This window comes from Pteronotus mesoamericanus, unplaced genomic scaffold (genome assembly GCF_021234165.1).
Source record: "Pteronotus mesoamericanus isolate MK-2021 breed Mesoamerican mustached bat unplaced genomic scaffold, CSHL_Meso_final contig_164, whole genome shotgun sequence".
NCBI classification, from domain to species: Eukaryota; Metazoa; Chordata; class Mammalia; order Chiroptera; family Mormoopidae; genus Pteronotus; species Pteronotus mesoamericanus.
The window spans coordinates 5,684,745-5,712,359 of NW_026555065.1; the positions used below are offsets into that span (position 1 = coordinate 5,684,745).

The following is a 27,615-nucleotide window of genomic DNA, read 5'->3' on the forward strand; positions in this document are numbered from 1 at the left end:
TATACAGTAGTTCCCCCCTTATTCGCAGTTTCACTTTTCTCCATTTCAGTTAACTGCAGTCAACCATGGTTGGAAAATACTGAATGAAAAATTTCAGAAATAATTCCTAAGTTTTAAATTGCACGTCGTTCTGAGTGGCGTGATGGAATCTTGTGTTGTCCTGCTCCGTCCTGCCCAGGGCGTGAACCATCCCTCTGTCCAGCATCTCCACACTTAGTAGCCCTCTTGCTTATTAGATCCATTGTCTCAGCATCGCAGTGTTTGTGTTCAAGTAACCCTTATTTTACTTAATAATGGCCCCAAAGTGCAAGAGTAGTAATGCTGGCAGTTCAGACATGCCAAAGAGAAGCTGGAAAGCACTCCCTTGAGGGGAAAAGGTATGTATGTATTGGAGAACACACATAGTATGTAAGGTTCAGTATTATCCGTGGCTTCAGGCGTAAGCTGGGGGCCTTGGAATGTATCCCCCGTGGATAAAGGGGGCTACTGTAGTTTTAACTCTTAAATGTTTATCAATTTTATGTAGTGCCTAAATTTTCACTTTAACACGGAGAAATGAAAGGAGTGGAAATCCACATTGAATGCTATCCTATGAGTTGAATTGCATTCCAAGGGCGCCAATTAGAGGAAATAAAAGTCCTAAAAGAGCAGTGTGGCTTACAAACCCTTGGCTTAGTGAATTCAGACATACAGAATCCATAGTCTCATCTCACAGTAAAACTCAAGAGAAAACAAGTTAGTGTTGGACAGAATTCTAAATTGTACAATATTGAATGGAAGACCACAGTGGGACCTTTTGTTTAAAGTAGCACCAATCCACACCTAATTGTTTCCAACAGTAATTTTATCTTCCTGTTGAATATATGTTGTTGGCACTTTGAGTGGAAATCTTTCTGCTTTAGTGAGGATTCCTAGATTGACTAAGCATACTGTGTTGCTAAACGCTCTACAAAGTGTGGCAACGTCAACCTGGGGAAATGGCACATTTAAATCATCGTCGCTCTGACAGGGGCCTGCCGCACACGCGTGCGTGTGTGCGTGCGTGCGTGCGTGTGTGTGTGTTGCCCACCCCCGATGTAGCTGGTATTTGGTGGAGGTTTCTGTGACAGTGGTAAAAGTAAATAAAAATGCATTTAAGGGGTTTCATGGTAAGCATGGTGTTAAAAAACAAAATAAAACAAAAAACAACAAAAACAACATGAAAGAATGTGGTCGCAGCTAAGGAGGTTTTCACATGTTGTTTAACTCCAGTAAAGTCTGATCCAGCATCTGATGCATACTAAGGTTTTCTTCTTTGGCATGAGCCACTTTCTCTGTGGTGGGATTAGAAAATTAAGTCATGAATAGCTGCGCTTTGGACACAATGGTGGTTTGCACATTTAGGCAGGCAACATCAATCACAAACACAGGATGAGCTGATTAGGACTACGCATGCTTGTAAGGCATTACTCATTTCTAGACAAGGACCTACAAAGAAGGAAGCCGTCTTTGACCCGAAGGAACTACAGGCACAGCAGGTTCTCACAGAGCAGTCACGCGAACCTTCCCCAACATTCCACTCTGAGAATAAAAGGCAGGTGGGTTTGGGGAAGGTTCACTGGTCGTGTGCTGTGGGAACAGGGAGAGGTGCTTGCAGCACTGGAGTTAATGACAGCAGACATTTTGGGGTTACAGGCAGTTAACGGTCTGGGAGTTGTGCTGCAACACAATCTCACAGAAAACAAAGGTAATGTAAATAGGTTTTCTGATGACTTTTGAAATAATTTATTTCTGTTGCTCATTAGAAAAAAAGTATCAACATGTTTCATGCACACTTCAGTAGGACATTCTCTTACTATTCTTACAGTGGTCTATTTATTATCAGCATGACATTCTCATCAGGTTCTTACAACACCGTTAGACTGAATAAAAGCATACCTTTCAGACAACCAGGGACTTCTGACATGAGTTCCTGTTTTCAAAAGCTATTTCGCCCAAGCATAGGTACATTTAATCATATTTCAAACACTATACCAGATATTAAGAAGGTAGGAATATGAACAGGTAATAGGAATATATATATTATATATTACACCCTATATATAATATATATATAGTTATACACATACACACCCCTCTGCTTTGGCTTTCTAACTTAAAGTAGGACTCAGTTCTCTGTAGAAAATAGAAAACATTTTTTTGAGGTCTTCATTATATACCAGTTCAAATAAGAGGACCTTCTGCTGCAAAGAGGAGTGCTAAATTGTTGTAAATATTTATTCATATACATAACGATTGTATTTTACCATAAAAGTTATTTGGGGGTTAGAGAGAACTGAATTATTCCAGATATAAGAGGAAAATGCAGGCAAGGCCAGCCTTTCAGCTGAATCCTTTCATGAGCATTTCTGCAGAAAGCAACCCTATAGTTGAAGGTGTAACAGTCTTAGATTTCCTGACCATGGGCTCAATTCCTAGAATTCAGCCCAAGTTCTTTCCCACTTAAGTTTAATCCTCATTCAGAGCCAGCTTTAGTTGGTTAGTTAGGCGGCGGTTTTGCTCAAGTTGCTGGTAGAGTTGATCTGTACAGGTCAGCAAGCAGGTTAGCAGAAAAGAGGCAGAAGAGGAGAAGTTAGCTAGAGTTGGAGAGAGGGAGTTAACAGACAGAACACAGAGATACCTGACACTGGTTACTTGCTGAACAGGTTACCCTTACCCCATGGTCATCTGTCCTGTGCCCAGGGAGGTTGATGGAAAAGGCCTGGCAGACTTAGGAAGGGCCAGGACTTCCCTCTTGGTGGGAAAGGGTGGGAAGGAAAAGGAGCAATAGGGTGTGAAGGGGAGAGAGAGTGGATGTTCCTCTTGCACCTGACCGCCACTGCATGAGCCGAGCTGAATGCAGTTTCTGGCAACAGCCTGAGGAGCCCAGGCAGGGCTGGAGTCGAGCCCAGCGCGTCTCCACTCCTTGCCAGTGCCCAGTGGAGACCTGCGGCAACGCTTTGCCTTGCCCATTTCTGCTCAACCCCATTCCAGCCCTTTTCATCTCCATGCCGAGGGCTGGCCTTCCTTTCAGGTAGTACCAAGGAGGGGCAGCCACCCCTGCTGCATTAACACTTTCTGAAACGCAGAATTAAGCTCCCTGTCCCTGTCCCCCAATCACCATCATACGGGGTACAGATTCTGAATTCTCGTCGTTTTGATACAGGTGCATGTTATCCTACTCGTAACAGCAAAAGTACAGGCACTTATCTCCACCCAAAACTGACTTAAAATTTATCTTTACTTCTTGAAGATGGCATGTATGTTTGGAGCCAGATGTGTGTATATATAAAATGAACAAATCTCTACCCTCCACACAGAGACCAGCATGAGATAAATTTTATACATTGGCATGTAATCTGCTCCCATGGAAAGGAAGCCAACCCCAAGAATCAGTCTGTAGCTGATGATCCGGGGGAAACCCAAACAATGAAAAGGCCTGGAACCTACCACAAAAACCCGGAGGGCGCAAGATTGTTTTGAATGATGGTGACACCCTGAACCCAGAATTTCTACTTAATGACCTTGAAAAGCTGACAGCCCCTACCCCTGGGGGAAATGAAAATGTCCAGTCTCTAACCCCCAGGTCTGTGGGGAAATCAATCAGTTCTTATTTGAGCTCCCTTATAAATGGCAGGAGATGGGGAAGAAGCTTTCTAGCTTAAGACACCTCCTGCCTAGTCCTCTTTGTTCAGGCAAATTTTCTGAATATTTGAAACCCTGGCCCAATGTCATCTCCTCCAGGTAGCTCCCAGTCAGAAGTTTTCTATCTTCCTCTTTTACTAAACACATACCATTCATTAGCTCAGACTTGCTTCACTCATCTGTCCGCCCACCAGATGGCTAAGAACACTTCTGGTTCATCTCTTTACCACATCCCAACTACCTTCCATGGTATGTTGTGTATGGCATATGCTTGGGGGTTTCAAAATCAAAATGCGACTAGTACATTCACTCTCTCACATGTTGAACTACTGCCAAGGGCAGGCAGGATGTTTCAGGTTGCTGAGCCAACATTCAGCCAAGCTGGATTGGAAGCACCTTGGAGAAACCCTAGGGGATCCAGAGGATCAATGTGAATTTGGCTTAAATGATAGCTGTCCCTACCACATCCTCCTTGGGACCTGTTCCACTTCACCTTCCATGGAGCTGATATGCCTGGGTGGCCTGAGGGCAGGGACCAGAATCGGTTATACACTTGCCTACCTTCCCCTCCTGTCCTGCCTCCTAGATGTCTGGGGCCTCTAGTGCCCAGACTTGGCAGTGCTTTTGGTCCAACTGAGGCTCTTGGCAGCAGCTGCAGCTATGGCGTGGTACTATGAACTAGAAGCCTAAGCTCTGACAATTTCTTGATAAAACCAACTTGCTGTTTAACCTCTTGTGTACCCACATCTTCCTGGGCTACTCCGGATTTACCTTCCCAATCTATCAGTTCCTCATTCCCCCCTGTAGAATAAATATACAAAGTGCAAAGGTCTCAGGGAGGGTTTCAAAACAACAGATGTGCCTTCAGAATTAACTGAGCACATGCTCAGCAGAACTTTCAGACTTGGTCTGTTGAAGGAAGCAGGGTTACTTAGAAGGGCCCACTTCTATTGCTCAGAATTTTAAAAAAGAACAAGGCAGAATGAGAGTCAAAAGCAGGCCCATGGAGCCTTAGGAAAAGAAAAACATGAAATTACAGAAGTCTTCATACTCTCAAGGGAGAGACTTTGTCCAGAATCTAAATTTCGAAGAGCCTACTATTATACCATTACTAGAATATTTTAATTTACGGCCTTATTTATTATCTTCTCTGAAGTCTTTGTAGAGTAATATTATTTTCAGCTTGTCCAAATTTGAATATAAATTGAGCATAAATAGTGGTATACCAAAATATATGAAATAGTTGTATATCAAACCTCGTAGCCTAACAAAAACTACACACACAAAGATCGCCCATATTTAAAATACAGGAGAAATGCACCCAGACTGTTGAGGATGGAGAAATGTTGGGAATTAGGAAACAAAAGTCTGCATCATTATAAAGTTCTACTTTTTTTTTTAATCACTTGATTGTTGTTTTTGAAGTGAGCAGAGAAGCTCAAATAAAATGTAATTGTATTCTGAATAATTTCCTCTAACTACTTTTGCAGGAAAAAACCCCTCAAGAATTAATGTTAATGACTATACTTTAAAAGCATCCACAAATTTAAAAACAGCTATCATTGCAAAGATTATGTATGCACAGCCCCTCCTAAAGAATACAGGATGTGCTTCAGAGCACAAAAATCTCGGCTTGAACATAATCAGAATTAGAAAACTTGAGATGTCATTTCATGATCAAAATGAAGGTGGCTAAGTAAAGAAGAGACTTTAAAAAGCTTTAACGATCCTTTGTGCTGTAAAAGGAGGATCAACAAGAACCTCAGCTTACAGTTTGATCCAGTTCTTTTTCCCCTTTCCCAATATGTGAATTCCCAGCAATGCGGGGTGGCTATGGAGCCTTCTTCGTGGGCCTTTCATTAGTTAGCCACAGCTGCTGAAGCAGGGCCACCTGAATGTCAACACAGAAGGCTCACCACATCCACAGCTAGACCTCTGGCAGAGGAAGATGCTGCTCCAGGTGGATCCTCTGACTCCAACAAGGAGGGTATCCTGTGCAGAGGTTCTAACCCAGCTACATACCAGAACTATCCCAATCCCTAAAAAACCCACAAATGCCCAGGGCCTCACTCTAACCTTTAGAAACCAAAACTCTGAGAGGGGCTCAGGCATGAGTATTTTCTTTTAGAAGTTCCACAAGGAACTACTGCCTTAGAAACTCTTGATACTAACGTACAATGTTCAGAATGCCAAAACAAACAAACAAAATCCAACAACAACAAAAAAAACAACAAAGAAAAAACCCAGCCAAAAATTATCCCTCACATGCGTGAAGCATATTTGTAGTTTTATTCAGTGTTGAAACTAAAATGTGAAGCAAAAAGAATAGCAAACAGAAATAGCTTACACAGTGTTTATTTTACACTGAAATGAAGAGCTTCTGTACAACAGGAAGCACAATGTGCGCCTGGCCCTGGGCGGGACGCTAAGGGAAAGAACCAGGGTCAGCTGGAGGAGAGACAGACGGCAGAGCTCAGAGAGGTGGAACATCCAGCTTGATGAAGGGGTCTTGGGAGAAGTGAAGCAAAGAAATTTATCTGCATGAAGAGAAAAGGTGGGAGAAAAAGAAACAAAAGTGGCACAATGGAAAAAAGGAAAACCAGACTAACAGATGAGAGCAGTGCTTGAAACACAGGCGAGAAGCAGACATGCACACCTGCCGCCAGCTGCACCCGTGGGAGGCCAGCCCCCGCCCCACAGGGTCCGGACCGGAGGTACCACAGGGCTCCCTGGGTAAGGGGCCATTTTAAGAAAAACCATGACCAGAATTTAAAAACAACTTTTGAGCTAAACCCATCTTTTAGAAAATTTATTCATACTTGATGCTTTAATTTTTTCCCATAGAACTACCATTTGTGGTCAGATGGAAAAGATTGTGGAGACAGATGATCTGACCCACCCTCTCATTTATAAATGAGGCCAGAGAAGATGAAATGCTCTCCGGTTTCCATGGTGACTGTCATGTCTCTAAGGGTAATGTGGAGATTCTATGAGCTGTAAGGCAGCAGGCACATGCCACACTCTTCAAACTACCATTTTTCTGCATGGGTAAAGGGACAGGTGGGCCTGGAAAATTAAATTTCCAGATTATCTGGGAATTCAGTGCCAGATTATTACAATGACAGGAACCCTCTGTGAAACATTCCAGGTTAGAATTTAAAGAGGCAGAACAAGTTTAAACATTTAGGTTTGGTTAGTAATATGTAAATTAGTTGTATATGCTCAAGGTTCTCATGAGAACAAGACTATTTACTTATTACCTCCCAGTAGTAAAAGCTGGGCCATTAACTCCCAAAATTCATATTGTAATATGTTTATGTCCCATTTCTTCGACACAAATTGTGGGGTTTTGGGGGGATTTTAATTTCTTTTATATAACCAGAAATTTAAAGCCTTGGTTACTCAGCAGAGGGTTCACTTCTCTCTATAATTCTTAACAGTGTGGAAGAGATATTTTACAGCTGTATTGGATAATTTCCTTTCCCTCAGAGCCTCAGTAACGGACACTTCAGGGTTCCTAAATTTATATTTCCTTTTGGAAAATAATCATATTTTATTTAATTGAATCTCAGGAAATTAATTTTTGATAGTTCTTTGGGAAGTTCTATACAACTACATGGCCTTTTAATTTCACTTGAACCTAGTTTAATTTCCTGAAAGGACAGTGCTCAAGGTATTCATATTCCTGTCCACTGCCTGGTGGGGACAGTCTAGCTTAGAGATTGAGAATGAATGGATCCTGAAGGGAAAATGATTTCTACAGACAGACTTAATCTACTTGGCCTTTATATTAGTAGAATGTGAAAAAAACAATGACTATTCTAGGTTATGCAAAGAGAGTAAGCAGAAAGGCGTAAAGATGGAGATTCTGGAGGCACAGGAGGGAGCAGTGTTGAGTCTATCACATTAGCACGAGCGCACGGATGTGAGCAGGCAGGGTGGATGAACATTTACATGGAAGTCATATCGTTGAGAGCGTGGTCCAGCTCCTCGCTGATGGCTTTGTACTTCAGTTTCTGAGCATACAGCTCGTCTATGACCAGGAAGTGGAAGGCAGAGGTGCAAGGACATGGAGAGTGATCAAGAGATGGAGGGTGAGTGAGGGTGGCACGGGCGCCATCCCGACACAGCAGCAAGAAAAGGGCAATGCAGGAAGGAAGTGGTGCCGCAGCGGGTGGCCAATGCAGGAGGCGTGCGTTTTGTTTTTAAATGAATTGAAACAAAAACAAAAAGAACAAAACCCATTAGAAAATAAAACAAGAAAGACGCAATATGAAAATCATAACAAGTATGGTAGGTATATCAGTAAACTGTGTTAAGCCCTAAATAAAACCACAGAAGGATGTCTTCTGGGTGGGTAATAGAACGTCTGTCTTTTTTAGAGCTGTATTTTAATTACACTGGAGTCGTCAGCCGACTGCAACTATAAACAGTGGAAAAAATATCCAAGGGCAGTGTTTTGGAAGGACAGTTCATGACTATAGTCTGTAATCCTTATCTGGCTCCACCTTCAAACCACTGACTTCCTGACCAGACTAGGCCACCGGGACACGGACTTCTCAGCGCCATGTATGCTCCTCATGGGTCTCCCCACTCAAGCTGCCCTGCTGGAGGTCCAGAAGGCCTGACAAGCGAGGAGAGCCACACTCTTTATGGCGTCTGCAATGATGGCTTCATACTTTGGTGCACCGGGACAGACTGTTTGCAGCCACTTGTTATCCTCTCCTCCCCACCAGCTTGGTTATCGTCTGCAGTGACCTCCAGCCCCTTCTCTAGCTCCTTCAACCTTGGATGTATATATTTTACGTAGTTTTTTCATTCTTTCTTTTTTATTGCTGATCCTTCATAAGCCTCTAGGCTCAACACTTAGGATTTCTTTGAGACAGAGTGAGTGTTACAATAAAACCTGAACACTTTAGGGGAGAAATGCGTAAGTGTAATCTCAAAATACAATATCCTACCCCCACTCCTCCTTCAGTACACAGAGCCTTTACCACGGTAATTAATGACAAAAACCCCAAACCCTACACTGAATTCACACTTGAAAGAAGATGGGTTGCATCTAAGAACAAATCCATACCTTTTTGACAATTAAGGGGTACGTATCACTAACGACAGACAATACCCTGGAGTCATTCTCACCTACAACCACCTTACCCATGATGAAAAATAACCTTGCCACACATCTGAGGAGTATGAGGTAACATGCATGGCGTCTGCCATCACAAAAAAAGATGTCCCCGTCTGGTGGCTGACACTGATCTGGTGAGCAGAGGATTCAGGTCCAAGAGCTTAAGAGCCACAGAATGAAACCCCAAGGACAGACAGGAGGAATGTGCAAGAGCGAAGGAGTATATTAAGGTGAATGTACTTGGATTAGAACATTGTTTTGCCAGGTCACTACTCAAACATAAGAATTAAATGAAAAACAAAACTTAAGATCTTACCTTCTAAGTCATCAATGCTCTTCTCCAATTTTGTTACTGACCTCTCTGCAAACTCAGCCCGAGTCTCAGCCTGCAATGATTCAATTTGTTTTGGTCAAAATTGGGATGTTTCAGATTTCCACAGGAAAAACAAGAAAATGGAAATCAAGCGCAGTATCCACAAAAGGGGTTCGACACTACTTGTCAGCCAGCCACTACATGAGGGGTGGTGGCTAGCACAGCACAGGAACTCTGAGACCGCCTCTGGACATTCCTGATGTGGATCAGCCCAACTTTAAAATGAAAAAGCCCTGAGCTGCTCCGTAAAAACAAACTCATTTAAAATTCAGGTGGCTTTGCCCAAAACATTCATAACATTACCTCCTTAAGCTTGTCAGAAAGGACCTTGATCTCTTCCTCATATTTGTCTTCCTTCTGAGAGTACTGTAATTAGAAAGAACATTCCAGATGTCAGACCGCAGCTCACTCTATACTCATGTCTTCTAATACAAATAAAATGCCAGCCCAGCAAACAGATGTTGGGGCTCTCTCAGGAGGTAATGGAGCCTCGGAGATCAAATGGCATACTACAATACAGTCTCTGTTCTCCTGCCTATTGTTTTACATGGGATAAGAACAAGATAACATCCACTTGGCACTTGGTTTAAATTAAATTGTTACAGATGACTCATATACTCAACATAAGATATATTCTCTATTAAAGAAGAATCTGTTATTCAATAACCATCAGGAAATCACGTCAACACGATGCCATTTACTAAAATGCCTAACGGACTGGTGCTTTTAGCAGGAGGGCCTCGGAAGAGAAAAAGTAGGTGTCTTTTGAGCAGCTCTGAGGAGGTGCCTTTTCCCCCACACCATGCTCCTGGCCTACCTTCTCAGCCTGAGCCTCCAGTGACTTCAAGTTGTTCGTCACAGTTTTCAACTCTTCTTCAAGCTCGGCACATTTGCTAATGTTTTCGATCAGAGGCAGAAAGGGTGGGAGACAAGCCAAAGGAAGGAGGAGAGAAAAGGGAGAGGGATGGGAAAAAATGAAAACTGAGTCCTAGAGAACAAAGGGCTGCCTTAAAGTAGCCAAATCATCAGGCAGTAAAACACTCAATTTCGCCATGGACAGCCTTGTAAAAGCAGAAAGGCAGGGTGACAAACTCCAACAACTTTGAAGTGTGATAATTTGGCTCCTTTTTTGGCTGCACCGAAGAGCATTTATGAAGGAAAAACAAAGGAGTATAAAGAGCCCAAAGAAAGCACTTAAAGCAAGATATAAGACAGCAGAGGGTGTAGTGAAGGTGCGGTCTTTACACCAAACGAACCAGTAGGTACTGGAAGCTGAAAGACGTCTGGGTTGGAGTTAAACCTAAAAACCACACATGAGCCATCAGTACCTTATCCTCTGCAGCCATTAATGCTTTCAAGGTCTGATCCATTATTCTTAATTGTTCTTCCAGCTGTCGAACTTGGCTGTTAGTGGACACAGGAAATGCACAAGGCCATTCTCAAAATCAGTGTGCAGGTAAGGCATGCAGTGATACACGCATTCATACACAGACACCCCACACAAGTCCTCCATGTTCTAGACTCGTGGCTCATCCATGTCAAATGAGCACATAAGGAGCCCGGAGCTGAAACAGGTAAATGTGCAGCTGCCAGAAGGTCATGCTGTTTAGTCACTGTTCTGCAGCACCCCACACACAGCGACCTGGCGCCGGGCCCGCTTACCCTTCTGAGAGCTCAGCCCGCTCCTCTGCACGTTCCAGGTCACTCTCAATGATGACCAGCTTACGGGCCACCTGCAGCACGACAAACACAATACACACAAACACCATGGGCTTGCAAGCTTTGAGTAAGGGGGTGGGGATTGGATCCATCAGCCCCCAGAAGAGCTTGTCTACAAGTAAGATGATCCCCTTTCTTGTGGCCTAGAGAGAAGCTACTCTCCATCAGGAGTGCCAGTGGAGGGGATATCAAAGACCCAGAATGGCTAGTTATGGATGGGCAGTCTCATTTGGAGTTTGACCCAGATGAAGTCTCTGTAATTATACAGCAGCCAAACCAAAGTGTGGAAGAAGGGAGAAATATGAAATTCACAATCTCAAAAATAGCAGGATGATGAGACATGATGCATTTTAGGCCAAAAGGTAGAGGCTGCCAAGAAAACACTGTACCTCAACCTCCTTTTTGTGGAAGAGGGTAAAAATGCCAACAGAATAGCAAGAGAACTAACATGAGATGAGCTGGTGTGATGACTAAGGAAGTCAACTCTGCATTCAGTGAAAGAAAGGACTTGAGAGACAGGATCTTTTGAAACATTTCAAAATTAATGCAATCTGGAAATGATGATGATAATTGTAATAAAAAGGAGAGTCAACACCATTTCAAAATGGCCATGGTACATTAAGGGCAAAACTAAAACCTTAACAGTTAGGTTGCTTGTTAACACAGGAAGTTGTTTTCATGGCGACATGCTCAGAGGCTGATTAAACTGTGAACCGACAATGATAATGGAAGTCTACCACTTTGAGGAAAGGGGAGGACAAACGGAAAATATCCTCCACTAATCAATCACCCAAGCAAGTACACGGTCCACGTGTTTATGCTGCCTGAGCTGGACCATGCCAGGTGAATCACTCCAAGAACTGTTTGCATGGTGACAGCATGAGAAGCTCCTTCCATAGACACGAGAGGCCCAACTCTCCCTTCTCTGGGCCAAAGATCTTCAGTCCTGGTCTTTAGGGTGTTGTGGGAAGGGGCAGGAGGAGAAGCTTTGGTATTTCCCAGTGTTACTGAGTAGCTTCAGGATGAAGCCTGGGTTCCCCTAGCCAGATAAAATGAGAACCATTTTCCACAGACAAAAGAAACCTGCTTCTCCAAACCACCCATTTCTGCCAAGGAAGCTGATCCGTTCACTGAAGAATGCAAGGCTGTGTACACTGCTCCGGCCACCCACCCACCCCAGGCCACTGTTGGGGGTCCACAAGGCTTTGGGCCCCAGGATCTGACCTCTTCATACTTGCGGTCAGCATCTTCAGCAATGTGCTTGGCCTCTTTCAGTTGGATCTCCTGAATTTCCATTTTCTCCTCATCCTTTTGGGCCCGACTTTCAATGACTTTCATGCCTCTGAAAAGGAAGACAAGCAACAAGACTCAGGATTTAGAGTTGACCTTCGCAAACCCACACAATGCACTGCAGTGGTCTCTGCGGCTCAGTGTAACTGGCAGATCAAAATAGAGTACAGAGCCACTTTTATTTTCCAAGCCATGAAAAAAAGAGTTTCCAACGCTGAAGGCCGAAAGATATGTACTTCTTTTTCTTGCGAATGAAACCTCACACTTCAACTGTCTAGGAATCTAATGTTAAATAAAAGGTACCATGTCAGAATCTTGTGAAACTGGGAGGTAGGGAAACAGGAGAGCCAATATTCTTTACTTGCTATATAAATAATGGGATTTATTTTCCTGATGGGCAGCTTCAGCTTGAAAATGGACCAAAGTTAGAACAAAAGCACATTTATCTTCATATACTTCCTCCCACAAAGAAGGTAGTTGTTCTTACCTCATCAGCCACAAATGTAAATATCAGACTGGACCATATGCAATTGCTGATATTTGACCATGCCAGACGCATAAAAAACAGCAATTTCATATGGGTCAACCTAACACTTTAGATAGGAAGCTATGAGTTTGCCTTTAATGGAACTCGTTAATAATAGAGGTGTTGATAGGACTGACACCACCTCCTATGCTGATATGTATGTTTGGATCCTATCGCATGGTGTTAAGTTTTAGACAATGTTAATTGACTTATAACATATTACAGACTTACGGTATAACAATTCATGTTAAAATGGCATTCATGACCAAAATCTAAGTAGGCAATAAGATAAATGGGCCACTGTTTTTTGACGAGGCACTGCAGCATGTTTTAGGAGACTCAAGTTCTAGCCTTGACTCAGCCATGAGCTGGCTGTGACTTTGGGCAGGCCGCATCAGGCTGAACCCAGCGCTCTCATTTGTAAAACCAGGGGCTTGGAGTAAATGGTCTTGAAATTCCTTTTTACTCCGAAGTCTAACTGCCGGATTCAGACTGCCTTTTACGTTCATTAACAAGCGTACTCCAGGAAGAAGTCAGCCGCAAAACCACTGGTATGTGTACACTGTTAGAGACGATGAGTCATCTTAAAGAATTCCAAAACTCTTGGTTAGAGAAGAAACAATAAGCAGCAATGAATTATGAGCTGAAAACTTCAGCTAAAAAGCTTCTTTAGTCCTCAAGTCTGAAATCATTCTTTACCCATGGTGGCAGGGAACACAAAGTTACTTCAAAGATGGAGAAATGGACAAAATGATCGACTGCATTCACCTGGCCAGCTTACCGCACAGACCGACACGTCCAGTGTTCTGAGCCACCACACTACTCTGTCACCCCTATGCAGCAGAACTCTCCCTCGTCTCACAGAGTGTTCCTGTGCAATATGAATACATTAACTTCAACAGCTGAGCATAAGAGAAAATGCCTTCTAAAGTACATAAAGCTGTGCTGGTCTGCGTGGCCACGGTGTTCCTTTTCCACCACAAAGCTCAGCCTTGGAGCAGTGAGGCAGGTAGAGCCACGCTGCAGCGGGAGCAGGTTTGGAAGACAGAAGTGTCTGACTGTACTTATGGGTGCGTGGGTCTCATTAGCATTACTAAGTCCCAAATGATTTACTTTTGCAGATCATATTTCTGTTTCATCTGTGTTTTCCCTTACCCCTGTTTGTTGGGCTACTGGACAACGGATAGTCCATTTTTATCTAAGTCTAAGTCTTCTTGGTGTGCTTTAAAACAGTTATCTTTTTCAAAATGTGTAATTGCTCCAGGGTCAGCAGGAATGAAAGCACCTTATGTATCCCTAGAATTTCTTGTTTACAGGTCCATCTCTCTTGTTGGATGGTGAGCTCTGTGAGGACAGGAATAGGATCTCTTTCTTCTCTGTAACCTTGGGGTTTCAAGCCCCTATATGCTTTGTCTAAAACCACCCATGTTAAACAAACAAAACCAATAAATTAACCACTAATGTTAAATGAACCAAACGAATAAAGTTACACCTGGGATCAAATGAGGAAATGATCCCACTAAGGAACTGCAAAATCCTTAACCCCAAGATCAGAGAAGCCCTCCTATCCCCCCAAGAGGAAAAGCCTAGGCTAGGAACGGGGCCGAGTGAAGAGCCCTCACCTCTCACTCTCATCTGCTGCCTTCTCAGCCTCCTCCAGTTTCTGCAAAGCTGTTGCCAGACGCTCCTGGGCTCGATCCAACTCTTCCTCAACCAGCTGGATGCGTCTGTTCAGAGAAGCTACATCGGCTTCAGCCTAGGCAAAGAGTGAAAGGCATTTCAGAGTCAAGGGGAAGTGAGAGTAGTGCCTTCAGGAAGTGGCTGAGACTGAAACACTGATACCAGATAGGAAGCCTAGGCCTTGTGGTGGGCTACCCCTAAGGGCATTATAAGCCCTGGTCACCTTTGGAGCTCTCCCGTCCATTCATACATTGATTGATACATGCAGTGCCCACATGTGGGCACATACAAATCTATACCACTGTCCTCATTGGAAAGAGGAACCATTACCAAATGCTCTCACTTAGTTCCCTTCTTCTATAGATTTCAACACACTGGCTTTACCTTACTACGGCCACCTGAGTCCCTGAGGACCTGAGGTGTGGACAGAGACAACATGGCCTGTCCAGGAGGCAAGAGCAATCCAGCCAGAAATCAGACTTGGAATCTCAATTCTCCTTTCTCCAGACTGTTTTCTCAAGGGGCCTTGTAAAGGAACTAAAATATTTCAAAATTCAGGGCTTCTAAAACATGTATCATCCAGACACGACAAAATCCAGTGTCCCCCTCCTTGCCCCCTTTTCGGTAACCCCTTCAGAGTAACTAGTCACCCTGGAACAGGGCCAATACAAATTTCCCAAGGGTTTTCAACAAAGCCTACTGGAATTTCTTGTAAGTCAAGGTTACTACAAGAAAAGTTTCAGACTCCTTAGGAGAAAAGCAGTACAGATACTGTTTTTATTTGTATCTACCTCTGAAATAAGCTGTTTCTGTCTTGGGGAGGCAATGATTGCGGACTGTTGTAGGCATTGTTACTATGAGCCTCAGAACACTTGGAAGACTGATGGTCCATTACATATACTTGCACTGGTAACTGTTTAAATATTATGCCTCAAAGTGAGATATGGACTTTATCAATCAGGTTCTATTTCTTCATCGTCACCCACTTTGAACATCTAGCTCTCATGGGGTGATGAAGTTTTTGGGACACATGGGGAGTTTTCTAAAAATTACAATACACGTTCAGGGATCTATGCTAGTTCTTGATCTACAGTCCTTTACTCAGCTGTAAACTTCTTACACGTAGGGAATCATAGCTCTGTGCATAGCGTATGAGCTCAGTAAATAAATGTCTACTGAATAAAATGAGTAAAACCAAGCTAATTTAAACAAAAGCACCTTTCTTAGCTCACAGACCCATGATACATCCAGTCTGAAATGCACATACAGTTTGGAGGGAGGCTGTGATGATGACCTTGAGTCAGAAGAACACAAGTACATTCAGCTCCTGCTCATCTGTGCCAAGTTTTATCTGGGAAAGGGAAGTGATTAGGGCGTTTGGTGAAGGACTCTTTATAAAAAACATTCAAATACACTTTTATCTTGTCAAAAATTGAACTACGTAGTACAAGCTGGCTGACAGAGGCGGGGAGTTGGGGAGGCATGAAATGGGTCTGAGGAGGACGGTTTACAACCGGCCTGGCCCAGGAAGGAAATCATTATTGATGCGCCGTGAGTAAGGGGCCCCGCTAAGTCTGACAGGCCGGTGACTGGTGTTGTTTTGGAGAAGGGGTGAGTGTAACAGGAATAACACATTTCTTAAGTAGACGGAACTGTCTTTTTAAAGTCTTTAGCCCTATTTTTTAAAAACCGGAAGGAGTTTACATTAAGCATACTTTTGAGTCAGGTCAGCTTTCTTCACTTTTGTTTTTTCCCTGTTCAGTAAAATTCTATTCTTTTATGAATGGGGGAAACAAGTAAGCAACTTTAAAAGTTAAAAACAAAAATGAAGAGCAAAAACCAACCAACCAACCAACCAACCAACCCTCAGTAGAATGTCTAGATTATATATGCAAAAGTATCCCCCCTTTCTTTACTTATTATTATTAATATAAAGGCAAGTACCTTGTTACAGGTGGTGTGGACAGAGAAATGTTAACAAAATTTTTAAAACCACTTTTTTGGGGGGGGGGCAGCCACTACATTGTAATTTCCCTGCTCTGCTTTCACCCTGCGCCCCAGCCTTCAGGACGCTGTAGTCATAGAAAGGAGAATGCTTATGACCTAGGAACAGAAATTTGAGGGTGACAGGCCAGTCTAGGTCAGCTTCCCACACAGCTGGAGCACTGGACAGTAAGGAGACAGTATCCCATGTTTATTTCCACCTCTGCACACAAGACCTCCCTCCCTGAGAAGTCCCCCCTATCAGTCTGTATCTTCCCTCTTACTCTACTCCTCCCTCCCCCATTCTTTCCTTTAACTCTGGACACTGTTTTATAAATGTCACTAACTCTTTTTTCCCCAGGAGCACTTGGCAGAATCTTATACTTCTTGACATTACGGGTTGTAACCTATGGAATACCAGCCAACAGGGCCTCACACAGGGCACACAAGCAATGACTGGGAATGGAGATCTGTTCTTGGAGCCGGACTGGTGCACACGGAGACCTACAGGTGGCCTGCAAAACAGAGGCTTCCATTGTTTGGCTGGAAGGACTAGCTAAAACATCTAGCTAGGCATCTTCCAGCAGTTCCCACAACTGGCTGAGTGTCAGAATCCACTAGGAGATGTGTATCAAGGATACAAACTTCCAGCCTCTATCCCTAGAGATTCTAACTCAGGTCAGAGGGGAGGGCAAGAATCTTCACCGCAGTAAAAAAAAGCAGCCTGTTCCATTCCTCCATCGTCCCTGCCCACCACCTAAAAGCTGACAAGTCCTGTGGGAAACACTCTCCTAGCTCTTCCTTCAAAAGAAAACAGGAGGAGGGTGGGATCTCTGACCCAGTACGCTGAAGTATACTCAGGTCCACAGCCGTCAGCGGGGGACAAGACTAAAATCCAAGTGGCTGGTTCGCTGTGTGCTGGCTGTCACTTCCCTGATGGCCTCTGGGACCTCACGGGAGCCCTGGGACTGGTGGTTCTCACCCCTGGAGTCTTTTTTCTTTCTAAGTCAGAGTGGGACGTCCTCTACAGCTACCCCCACCCACACAATGGCCTTGAGTGACAGAGACCAGCCAGGACTAGGAGAACAGTTACTGTATTAAATAGTATCTGCTAAACAAGTCCTCTCGATCCTTTTTGAAATAAGCTGTGGTATAAATTGAAAACCGTCAAGTAACACTCGTGGGTAACAGCTCACATAGGGACGCGGTGTACTTGCTCTCAATCCTAGAAGCAATGCCCACTGCCCCGGAGGTTTCAGAGCTTTGTCTGTATAGTCTACAGACAAAGGTGCCTGTAGATTACAGCCTACACTTGAGAGCAATGTTCGGGGTACACCTACCTCTGTAAGGTTCCCCTGGGAAAAAATCTGGGCTCTCACTGGCTTCTCAGGTCCCACCCTACTAGTCTGATTGCAGTTTTGTTTGGTTACCCAGAGTTCATCTCTTTCTTTCTCTTATTTTTCCTTTTTTTTTTTGGAAGGGGGAGAGAATTATGTTTTGTGTTCAAAAGGCCCACATACCTTACCTTCACTAGCTTTTATTTCTACTTTTTTCTAAGTTCTGAGTGAGGCACTGTCTAAGGCACAGCACGTGGGCAGTTTGCTTAAGACTTTACCTGCTGTTGCCTCTGCCAGTGCAAGCTCACAGCCGCATGACCATCTGTCATTTAAAATGCAGATGTAAATAATAAAGGTGTTTGGGAAGGGTCAAGACCCCAGATGCAATTTATTTCCAGGAACAGAAATTACCCTTAATGTGCTGGGTTAGCTGCTTCTAACAACAGCCCATGTGTTGATGCTGCTGGTGAAGTCTTTCAGTTTGGGATGCTACTTTCACTTCAAAAGAGCTATTGTATCCCAGCATGTAATGAGCTACGCAGAAACGAGACTGTATATGAGTAAAGACTACCAATTGTCCTCCTGCAGTTTTGCTGTTCAACAACCACCAGGAACTCTGCACTTGTGAAGTACCTCAGAGTTAGCTGCATGGTCAGCCCTGTCTCCTCCTCTTTGTTCCCCCTGCCCCACCGAGGAATTAACCACCTACACAGAAAATAAGGACAGACATACCGCTTCCCTCCCCGGGCCACCCCAACAAGGTTACTACACAGCAATCAGGAGCATGCCTGACCCAATATAGCAAAATATTACCCCAAAATCAGATTTGAAAAAAAACTTTCATGAGACCTAGATTTTCAGGGTACCCAGGTGCTTTAGACAACACAACTCAAAAAAAAAAAAAAATTAAACATAGCAACAGATAAATAATTGTGGGAGAACATTATGATATCCTAAAAATCTGGAATATTTTCAAAGTCCTGCCTGAACCAGAGAGGAGCAAGGGAGGATCAAAGGTCAGGTCTTTTTATTTCATGCAAACTGTAGTTATACAGAGGTTTCAACCGACTTGCTGTGTAATACCAAGTGACTACAGCCAAGTTAAACTTCTGCCCTTATATGGTAAGGAAAGGGGGGGAAACACTGATGACATTAAGGGGCACTCCCATGGATAACAGATAAACACAACCTCCTCTATCTGGGCCAAGGCCTATAATTTATGAGGCATGTTTGTATAATGAGGGAGAACGGCCATGAACGGGGCATTGTAGTGTCTCTGCCTTGCGTACATATGAAAGCAGAAACTGAGAGTATATATTCCAGCTCTTGCCACCCTGGAGGTGCCAATGTGAACACAAAATGCATCCACGGTTTCCTGGTCTCAGAAATATTTACCAGCTCTAAAGAGGAAAAGGGCTGGGAATATTGTAAATTGGTTATTTCCTTGATTTAATAAAGTTACCAATTAAGAACCTGCAGGATGCAATTTTAAGTCTCCTTGTTTGCTGGGTACTATCCCCAAAGGAGGAAGGATTGACTCCTCCTTGCTATTTTTTTCCTCTGATAATGACAAAAACAAACAAAACTCTCGAGTCACAAGAGGTAGCAGTCAACCATTATATCAAGGCAAGTAGCCTCATTCCAACAATTTGAAGGGTCCATACACCTCAGAAAAGTAAACCAGTAGGAAATAAGGAATGGCTGATTTTTCTAAGGTAAGTGCTGGTATAATAGGGCCAATTAATTACAGCCTCTCTGAACTTTTGAGAATTTGATTTTAGGGCCAGCACTCCAGTTAAATTCCCTCCCCCCTTTTTTTTTTGCAGTGGCTTATGGCTTTGTCCCTAAACCTCCATCTTCACTGACAAGGAAAACTGTGACTGCTCGTTTAACTCACAGCTGTGCCTCATCAAGAAACCACCTTGCACTATCTACCTTGAAGTTCCAGTTTCAGAAGCGAGGAGCCACTCTCAATCAGAAATTCTCTTAATGGCTTGACCCAGCCCTCAAGTTGCTGTCTTAAAAGGTTCTATGTCCAATCACCCAGGCAGACTGTTTTCAAAAATTACTTAAAAAAATTGAAGCTATTTAAGCTTTTACTATAATGCTTTGGAAAGAATGAAGGCATCACCTTTGGCCAAGTGGCACAGAAAGATCACTTATTAAAAAAACTCACAAAAGAGAAGGTGAGTCTAAAATTAACAATGTGCCCTTCATACAATTTATCTTCCGTGACTAACATCAATCAGTAGGCCAGGAGTCAATAAAAGGCTCTCTTGTACAGAACCACATACTCCCTTTCTTAACAGGGTGAGGGGAGTTCTACCGACATCCACCACTAGTACCACATCAACTGACCCAACACTCCTTTCAGGCTGCCTGTTTCCTCTCTCCAAGTTCCAAAAAGATAAAGAAATTATTGAATAAAAATTTAAATGTAGTGTTTTAAGATACAATGCAATGAGCAGTCTATTTCCAAGACCCTTTGATAGGTGGAGGATTGAAGGTGAAGAAGCGATGAGCTATGTCGAGTGCTGTGTCGTTTTAATACCAGCTGACACACAGCACCTATTCTGTTGTGCCTAGAACCACTATAATTCCTTTATACCACTAACTCCTTTCCCTCTCACAACAGGTAAGTGCTATTATCATCTACATTTACAATTAGAGAACTGAGAGACTGAGAAGGTAATTAGCCCAAGGTCTCAGAGGTAGTAAGCAGTGGAAGATTCAAATCCTGGCCATCTGGGCCCAGAGTTCGTTTTTACCCATCATGTCCCATTAGTTCGAATGGTTCAAGGGCAGCTGCTAGCCAGTCAGAAAGGCAGCTGGAATCAATTTACAGCCCAGTTAAATTCAGAAACATCCATGGGGGTCGTTTCTGACTTCTCCTCTAGAGAAAACTGTTTTGCTTATTGATTTTGATTCCTGTCTGCATTTTATCTGAAATTTCCTCTAGCTAGGCCTTCCTTTTAGGAGGAGCTGTTTGTTTTTACGTATTTCATGCAAAACAGGTCTTGTAGTTTCTGCAGCCGGCTGTACACTTAACCAATAACAATTTACTCAACTGAGAATAGGCTGGTATTAAGCATAGCTGGACACCATATTATCACTTGCCATAAAACTCTTGAGGTGTTTTGAGTATTCTAGTTTAATACACACATACACCGACTCACAAATCAACAAACAGTAAATGCCTAAACTACCTCTGAAATCCTGTTCCTGTTTGCTGGATACATTTGCCTTAGGAGAAAGGAAGCCAGGTATTACATTCAACATGGGCGAGGGGGAAGCCAGCAAATGAATACACCCAATAACCGTTGACAGTTAGCCAACTTTTTCCAAGAATTAGTCACAAAGGAATTATCCATCTGCATAAGAAAATGTGGATGGGTAGAGAAAGGGACAGGTCAAAGTGCCACCAACTATATAAGTCAGAACCTGGCGCTGTCAATGTCTCAAGCACAACAGAGAAACAGCCTTCTGGAAAACCAAGGGTCAACGGGGATGGTGGAGGTTAGCATCCCCGGGTCCCAAAGTCTGGCAGAGCCTCAGACTTGACCTGTCGGCGTCCCTTCGCAAAGGAAGGGATTTCCCTCTTCCCTTCCCACCCTCTGAGTAAATAATGCCAGTAGCTCAAAGTGCATATCCCGGGGGATCCGAGACACCCGGCCCAAACGCAAACACCCCAGAAATGGAGCCCTTTCTGGGAAAGTACTGCTTCCAGAACCTTCTCACCACCACTCCTGCTTCCCCTCGGAGCTTTTAGTTTAGATCCGAGATGGAATGGAAGGACAGAGAAAAATGGGGAGGGCCCCTCCACAGAGCCCGACGCCAGCAGACCAGGTGCGCCCCGGATCGTGGGGGGCAGGGACAGGTGGGCTCCAGAGGGCTCTGCGCCCCCGGTGGGGCCAAGCGTGGAGGAGGCGCTTCTGGGTGGGGGGTGGGTGATGGGTGGGTCCCTTACGGTCTCCCTCAGCTTCCTCTCGTAGTCCAGCTCGCGCTGCAAGCTGCCCGCGCGCTCCTCCGCGGCGTCGGCCTGCTCTTGCAGACTCCGGATCTTCCTCCGCACCGCCTCCAGCGAGCTGCTCCCCGCCATGGTGCGGGGCGTCGGCGGGCGGGCTACGGTGGGAGAGGCCGGCTGCTGCGCCTCTCGAACGCCCGGCCGCCCCGCCCAGACCTCGCCGCTCAACCGCGGCGCCCCCTGCGGCCCAGGACCAGCCCGGAAGTCGCGGTCTCCGGGGCAGCGCAGGGGAACCGCAGGCGAGTGCGCGAGCGCCGGGGGCGGGCACAGCGGTCGAAGCAGGGCGCGCGCCGCGGACCCCGGGAATTTGCACACCGCCGGAGGCGCTGCGCATGCTCGTTTCAACAGGGATGGCAGGCGTTAGGGGCGCACTACAAGACACTTGGCGGACTGGGTGGGTCCTGCAGGAAAGGAGGCCACTGCTCGAGGGATTTTACTTCAATTCCTACCGCCCCTCCCCGGCTCCGATTTGTCCCGCAGTAACGGGCCTGGTTGCTCAGGGCTATAGTGCCGCCTACTGGTGGCCGGAGCGCTCCGCTCCGGATCCCATATTCCCAGGCCCAGAAGGGAGAGCTGAGCTAGGGGTTTGGGGCCTTAATGTGCCCCAAAGTGGCTGGCTGTTCCTCGTTGTAAAGAACCTCAGAACACAAGATTCTAGAAATAATAGCCCTCCCTCTCCAAAACTCACTAAATGAAAACCACCAACATATTACATAGTGGTTAAACCTATTCTAAATGCAGTCTTCTTAGCTTAGAACCTTGCTCTTAGTTCTTTCCTAGCTGTGTGACTGGACAAATAGCTTGATTTCTCTGGGCTTCATCTGTAAAAGTGGCATTAATGGCAGTACTTTATCAGAGTTGATATGACGGTTATGAAATAATTATTATAAAGCACTCAGCACAATACCTGGTAAATACGTTAGTTAAAAACTCAGATGAAAGCTTTAGTTAAAATACAGGCAGGTACTGTTTTAAAAGTCAGGCTGGGGCCCATAACCAGCTGTTTATCCCAGCCTTTCTGGGGCTCACTTTCCTGTCCGTAAAAACAATCATCTCAAGGGTTCTTTCTGGTCACAACCTCCTCTGATTTTAGATTAGCCTCTGAAAGCTTTTGGAATCTGACCAATTCTGGGCTGGACTGGGCTGCCTTTAAAAGGCACACGAAGGAAGGCTACAGAACCCTATGGGAGCGTCTGGCTACAGCTGAAAGAAAACCAATGTGGACACAATCTCTGGGAACTGTCCTCTGCAAATTTGCCCCTTGGGCTGTGTTTTTAAATGCGTGCTAAGTCTCCAGGCTTTCAATCCTCAGCTTTCTCAAAAGAGGCCCTTCAAGTCAGTTCTTGATGTTTAAGTGTGGGAATAATGAAGAAAAAGAAAACAGACTTGACATCCCTTTCCTCCTCCAGAGCCCTAACCACAAACCTTAGCTTTCTTGACTCATTTTTCTATGGACTTTCACAGCCTCTGCTGAGATCTCCGAAACCCAAGCACGGGCCCTCACATCCTGTAGGTGGAGCCTGTGGCTTTGTTTCCACACAGTTCATCTGGCCTGGAGGGAGGTTACAATGCCTACCCTAACGGAGTGCAAGACCGTGGTCCTCCAACTTTGATGATGGGGGAAGGGGATGTCTGAGGCTCCAAGAGGAGGCTGGGAAACTGCTGTCCAGCTTTTCAAACACCTCGGGAAAGCCAGTTTCAGGTGAATTCATTTTCATGCTAATGTCATTATACAAGAGTGTTGGGCAGTTTGCAGCCTTGGCTGCACATTGGAATCACCTGGGTATTTTAAAAATACTAATACCTGGGTTCCAGCCCCAGAGATTCTGATTTAATTGGCCTGGGGTACAGCCAGGATTTTGGGTTTTAAAATCTCCCTAGGAGATTCTGCTTAGATAAGGTTGAGAATCACTGATTTAGAACGCAGTGACCTACAGGGAATAAATATCAGATACATACAGTTATTGGAACAGAGGTTGGGAGCGAGAGCCCTCTATCCCTTTCAGCCTCACTTAGGTGGAATGACAACAAAATATTCAAAACAAAACCATTGGGGAAGCTACCTCATGAATTACCACTTTTTAAGCTAGGAAGAGCCCACTTCTGGAATAGGATATGTAAAGTATAGGTAAATTAGAAAAATGTTTTTAGTAGTAGTAGTAGAAAAAATAGAAAACTGTTTTATGGTTCTTAACTATATATGTACAAGGTAATGACAGGGAAATGCCCTAATCATAGATGTAATATAATACTATCTCAGGAAGCTGACTTCTCTCCCACCTCCCCTTTTCTCTAGTGACAGCTAGTCACTAGTTAGGAATCACTTTAAATACAGAATTTCTTCACAAACTTTTTCAACATCCCAGCAGGTTCCAAACAATCTAACATGTCTTACAGGGAAGGTGACCAATATAGACTACCTAAATAAATAAATAAATAAACACAACCAAAACAGGGTTGCAAAAACCGCCCTCCTCTGCTGGCCCCGCCCCCGCCCCCTCCCCCCAGCGGGCTTTAAATATCCTGTTTTCTACTCCTGTCCCACCTTGTTCTTAGGCTCCCTTAAATGAGACTTTTCCATGAAGACCTGTAGCACTATGTAGTCACAAAAATTATGATCTATTTTTCCTTAAGAATTGTAGTGTCTTTTCCCCCCTTCTCTTGCCTTCAGCCTTACTGAGCTATTCTCAAATTCTCTGCATTCTTTACCTTATAAGGAATATCTCTCCTTGATCTATCAGCGGCTCTTTTGAAAAAGCTAAATAAACGTCCTGCTGGAGAATTTTGGGGAGACAGACATCCTCCATTTAGCCTTATACGGAGCAGACATCTGATCTACATTATACAAAGCAGGCAGAATTATGTGTTCTCTGGCTCTCTTCTAAAGCCAGGTAGTTTGTAACTTAAATATTTTAGTTAAGTCAGTGCTTCCCTGAACCCCCTTCCTAGAAATCTTGATTTTCACTGCAAAAATTTTTTTTGTCAGCTTCTAAATGTCCCAAGTCTGGATTTTTCATTTACAAAATACACTGGGAGATTGCATTTCAAGTCTTTTTCATACCACAAAAAGCCTTTCCTGATTTCAAGACCCAAGACTCTCCAGCAATTTGCATTTTACCCTCAGACAAAATAGTCTACCAGTTCAACTTCTGGGCATAGCTTCCCGGCGGCCTCACCCCCCCCCCCCCGCCCCCCCTCCCCACTGCTCATACATTCTTGGAATTGTTCCCAAGGAATTCTTTCCTAATTGGGCCTCTAGGCTTAATTAGCTTCTAGAATGGAATCCAACGGTGTGAAAAGAAGTCTTTTGGAAATCTAATGCATGGCTTGACTTACACAGCAGAAGAGGCAAGCTCTTCTGTTAAAAAGATCCCTCCAAAGGGCAGTGAACAGAGTGCTGGCAGAGCTTTTACATGTGTGTATCACCCCTGAAACTATGTGGTGGTTGTCAGAAGGCTGACAGGTGGGGGTGGGGTGAGCAGGAGGGGCAGGGGGCAGCTAGCTCACTATACCATATAAAGCACTGAGCTATATTTAACCCCCAGCTTACTTTTTGGATCTAGTGCCCTCAGACTGCAGACCCAAGCAAGTATCATCTTCCCAGACAGATCTTAAGGGCTGAATTAAGGTTTCCCTGGTGAGAGAGGAAGCCTCAAGGGTCTATGTGCCACACCATCAAGCTCAGCCTTCTAAGCAAAAGTAGACCCAAACGATTCCTTCAATCTAGAGGCCAGGCCCTCTGTACCCTGCCTAGACCCATCACTGAAAACCAGGCCTTGCCACCCACTGAAGATGGTAAAAGGAAATACAGTGAAGAAGCTAGGCATTCAGCCTGCACAAACCTTGGTACGGACACTTCAGAGGTTTTCTGCCACAAGGGAGGCAAGGTTCACCTCCAGCATCCAATTTCAGCGGCTATGTCTTCCCAGCTTCTCACCCTCCCCCACACCCCAGGGGTGGGGGCAAAGAAGGAGAAAAAGAGAGAGGAGTGGATGAAATATGAATGAATGTGTGCTGTAGCAGTCTGAGGCAGCATCCAGTGCTCTGGGCCATGGCAGGGCTATATGCAGGTGTCCAGCAGGAGGAAGTGACCTTCCTCCACTGCTCTCTGGCCCCTGTGGTGACTCCAGAGTGGCGATGCAGCGCGGCACGAGGTGAGGGAGGCAATGTGTGCATGCACTTACGTCGGTGGCCTTTTTCTCTGCCAGCTCCAGCTTCTCCTGGGCATCTTTGAGAGCCTCAGAGTATTTGTCCAGTTCATCCTCGGTGCCCTTGAGTTTCTTTTGCAGCGACACCAGCTCATCTTCCAGCTGGGAGTTGGCCGTGGGGGATGGGGAGCGGGGGGTGGGTGCAGCAGGCAGCGTGATACCGCAGGGGAGGGGTGTGGGTGCACAGAACCAAAAGGACAGGGACAGTGGGACAGAGAGAGGGAAAGACAGGGAAGGGAGAGGGAGAGAAAGAGAGAGACAGAGTTAGCCATTCGTGCGCCGAGCCGCGCGCACGCCCCGGGTACCTTGGCGGCGGTCTCATTGGCGGCCAGGAGGCTGTCCTCCGCCTTGTGCAGCTCCTCCAGCACCCGGTCCCGCTCGTCCTCCGACACCCGCAGCAGTTTCTCCTTTGCCGCGATGTCCTCCTCCAGCTGCGGGGCAGCGGCGGGCGGGCGCGGGCAGCCGGCACGGACCGGGTGTTAGACACACACACAACACACGGGCGCCGGGTTGGCTGGGGCCCCTCGGACATGGGGCACCGCCGAGTTAGGGTTCAAGGGTCCCCAGGTAACCGTCTCTCGCCGGAGCTGGAGGCGCACAGTGGCTCACCCTGCACCCCGACCTCCCCCAGGACGAGACTCCTGCCGAGGTCTCGGCTGGCTCAAGTCCACAACTTGGTGCAGAAAAACACACCTATCTTCCTGGCCTTTGGGCCGTACTCTTTATTCGGTCCCATCTTTGTTCCATGACCCTCACCCCTACTCTCCAGTCGCTATCCCAGTTGAAGGGTTTATTCTTCCCAGGCAAATGAGACCAGGAGAATTTATAAGACTTCTGGACTTGATTCCCTTCAACCCCCCACCCTCACCCCTCCTCACCCCTACGGATCCAAAATTGATTCCTGATCCAGAGAATCAGGTGCCTCTAGGGCTTGAATTGACTTCGCGGGCTCTGGGAAGCAGAGAAGGTTAATATGCGTCCTCAGACGAGACTGAAAAGTTAGAGTAAGCCCCAACTCAGACGCGGGTCCGCGGCTCTACTGGGAAAGGGGTGGCTCCCTGAGTCTAAGTGGTGAGAGGCTGGGCAGGGGTGTCAGCCCAGGTCCCAAGGCTGGGACACCCGGGCGGGCGGGCGGGCGGGAGGTGCAGACCTGCTTGCTCCTGTCCTCCGCCGCCTTCTTGTCGGCCTCCGCCTGCTCCGCTCGATCTAAGGCGTTCTCCTTGTCGAGCTTCAGCATCTGCATCTTCTTCTTGATGGCGTCCATGGTGGCGGCGGCGAGGGGCCCGGGGGCGGCGGCGAGAGCGGCGGCGAGGCGACAGCGCGGTGCGGCGGCCGAGCCGGAGTGCGAGCGCAGAGCCGCCTGCTGCTCCCAGATATGTACTTTCCCAAGGGGACGACCGCATTCCTCAAGACAGCCAATACTTTTTTGGAAAAGCTTTTTTCCCCTGCCCCCTTTCCCCTCTCCTCCCTCCGCCCCCTGCGCCCTCCCCGCTCCTCCCGCGGGGGCTGCTCGCCCATTCGCTGCCGCCTGCCGGCCTCCCAGTTGACGGTGGATTTGACTATATATGGGGACCCGAGCCACCGAGGCGGCGGTCGTCCCGGGCCGCCCTCTTTCCGAACCCGCGCGCCAGCGAGAGGGCTTCGGGACGTCGCTGGGGCCGAGCCGGGGGCCCAGGAGCTA

At 45.7% G+C, this 27,615-nt stretch overlaps 1 protein-coding gene across 12 annotated transcripts; it reads right to left on the minus strand.

The window, feature by feature from the left end:
- TPM1 (tropomyosin 1) lies at window positions 1-27,323 on the minus strand. Of its 12 annotated transcripts, none has more exons than XM_054565317.1 (10): window positions 27,085-27,321; window positions 25,911-26,036; window positions 14,325-14,458; window positions 12,111-12,228; window positions 10,830-10,900; window positions 9,985-10,060; window positions 9,471-9,533; window positions 9,111-9,180; window positions 7,618-7,696; window positions 6,003-6,200 (listed from the first exon to the last, which is right to left on the minus strand). In XM_054565317.1, exons 1-10 carry the CDS (start codon window positions 27,196-27,198, stop codon window positions 6,197-6,199), a joined length of 855 nt encoding a protein of 284 aa, XP_054421292.1. In that variant the 5' UTR covers window positions 27,199-27,321; the 3' UTR covers window positions 6,003-6,196. The 12 variants fall into 12 exon arrangements, with proteins under 12 accessions (XP_054421302.1, XP_054421299.1, XP_054421295.1 ...); XM_054565323.1 differs by lacking the exon at window positions 9,985-10,060 and adding an exon at window positions 10,496-10,571 and having other exon boundaries at window positions 6,034-6,200; XM_054565327.1 differs by lacking the exons at window positions 6,003-6,200; window positions 7,618-7,696; window positions 9,985-10,060; window positions 25,911-26,036 and adding exons at window positions 1-1,313; window positions 10,496-10,571; window positions 26,240-26,365 and having other exon boundaries at window positions 27,085-27,323.
- Window positions 27,324-27,615: the final 292 nt, after the last annotated feature.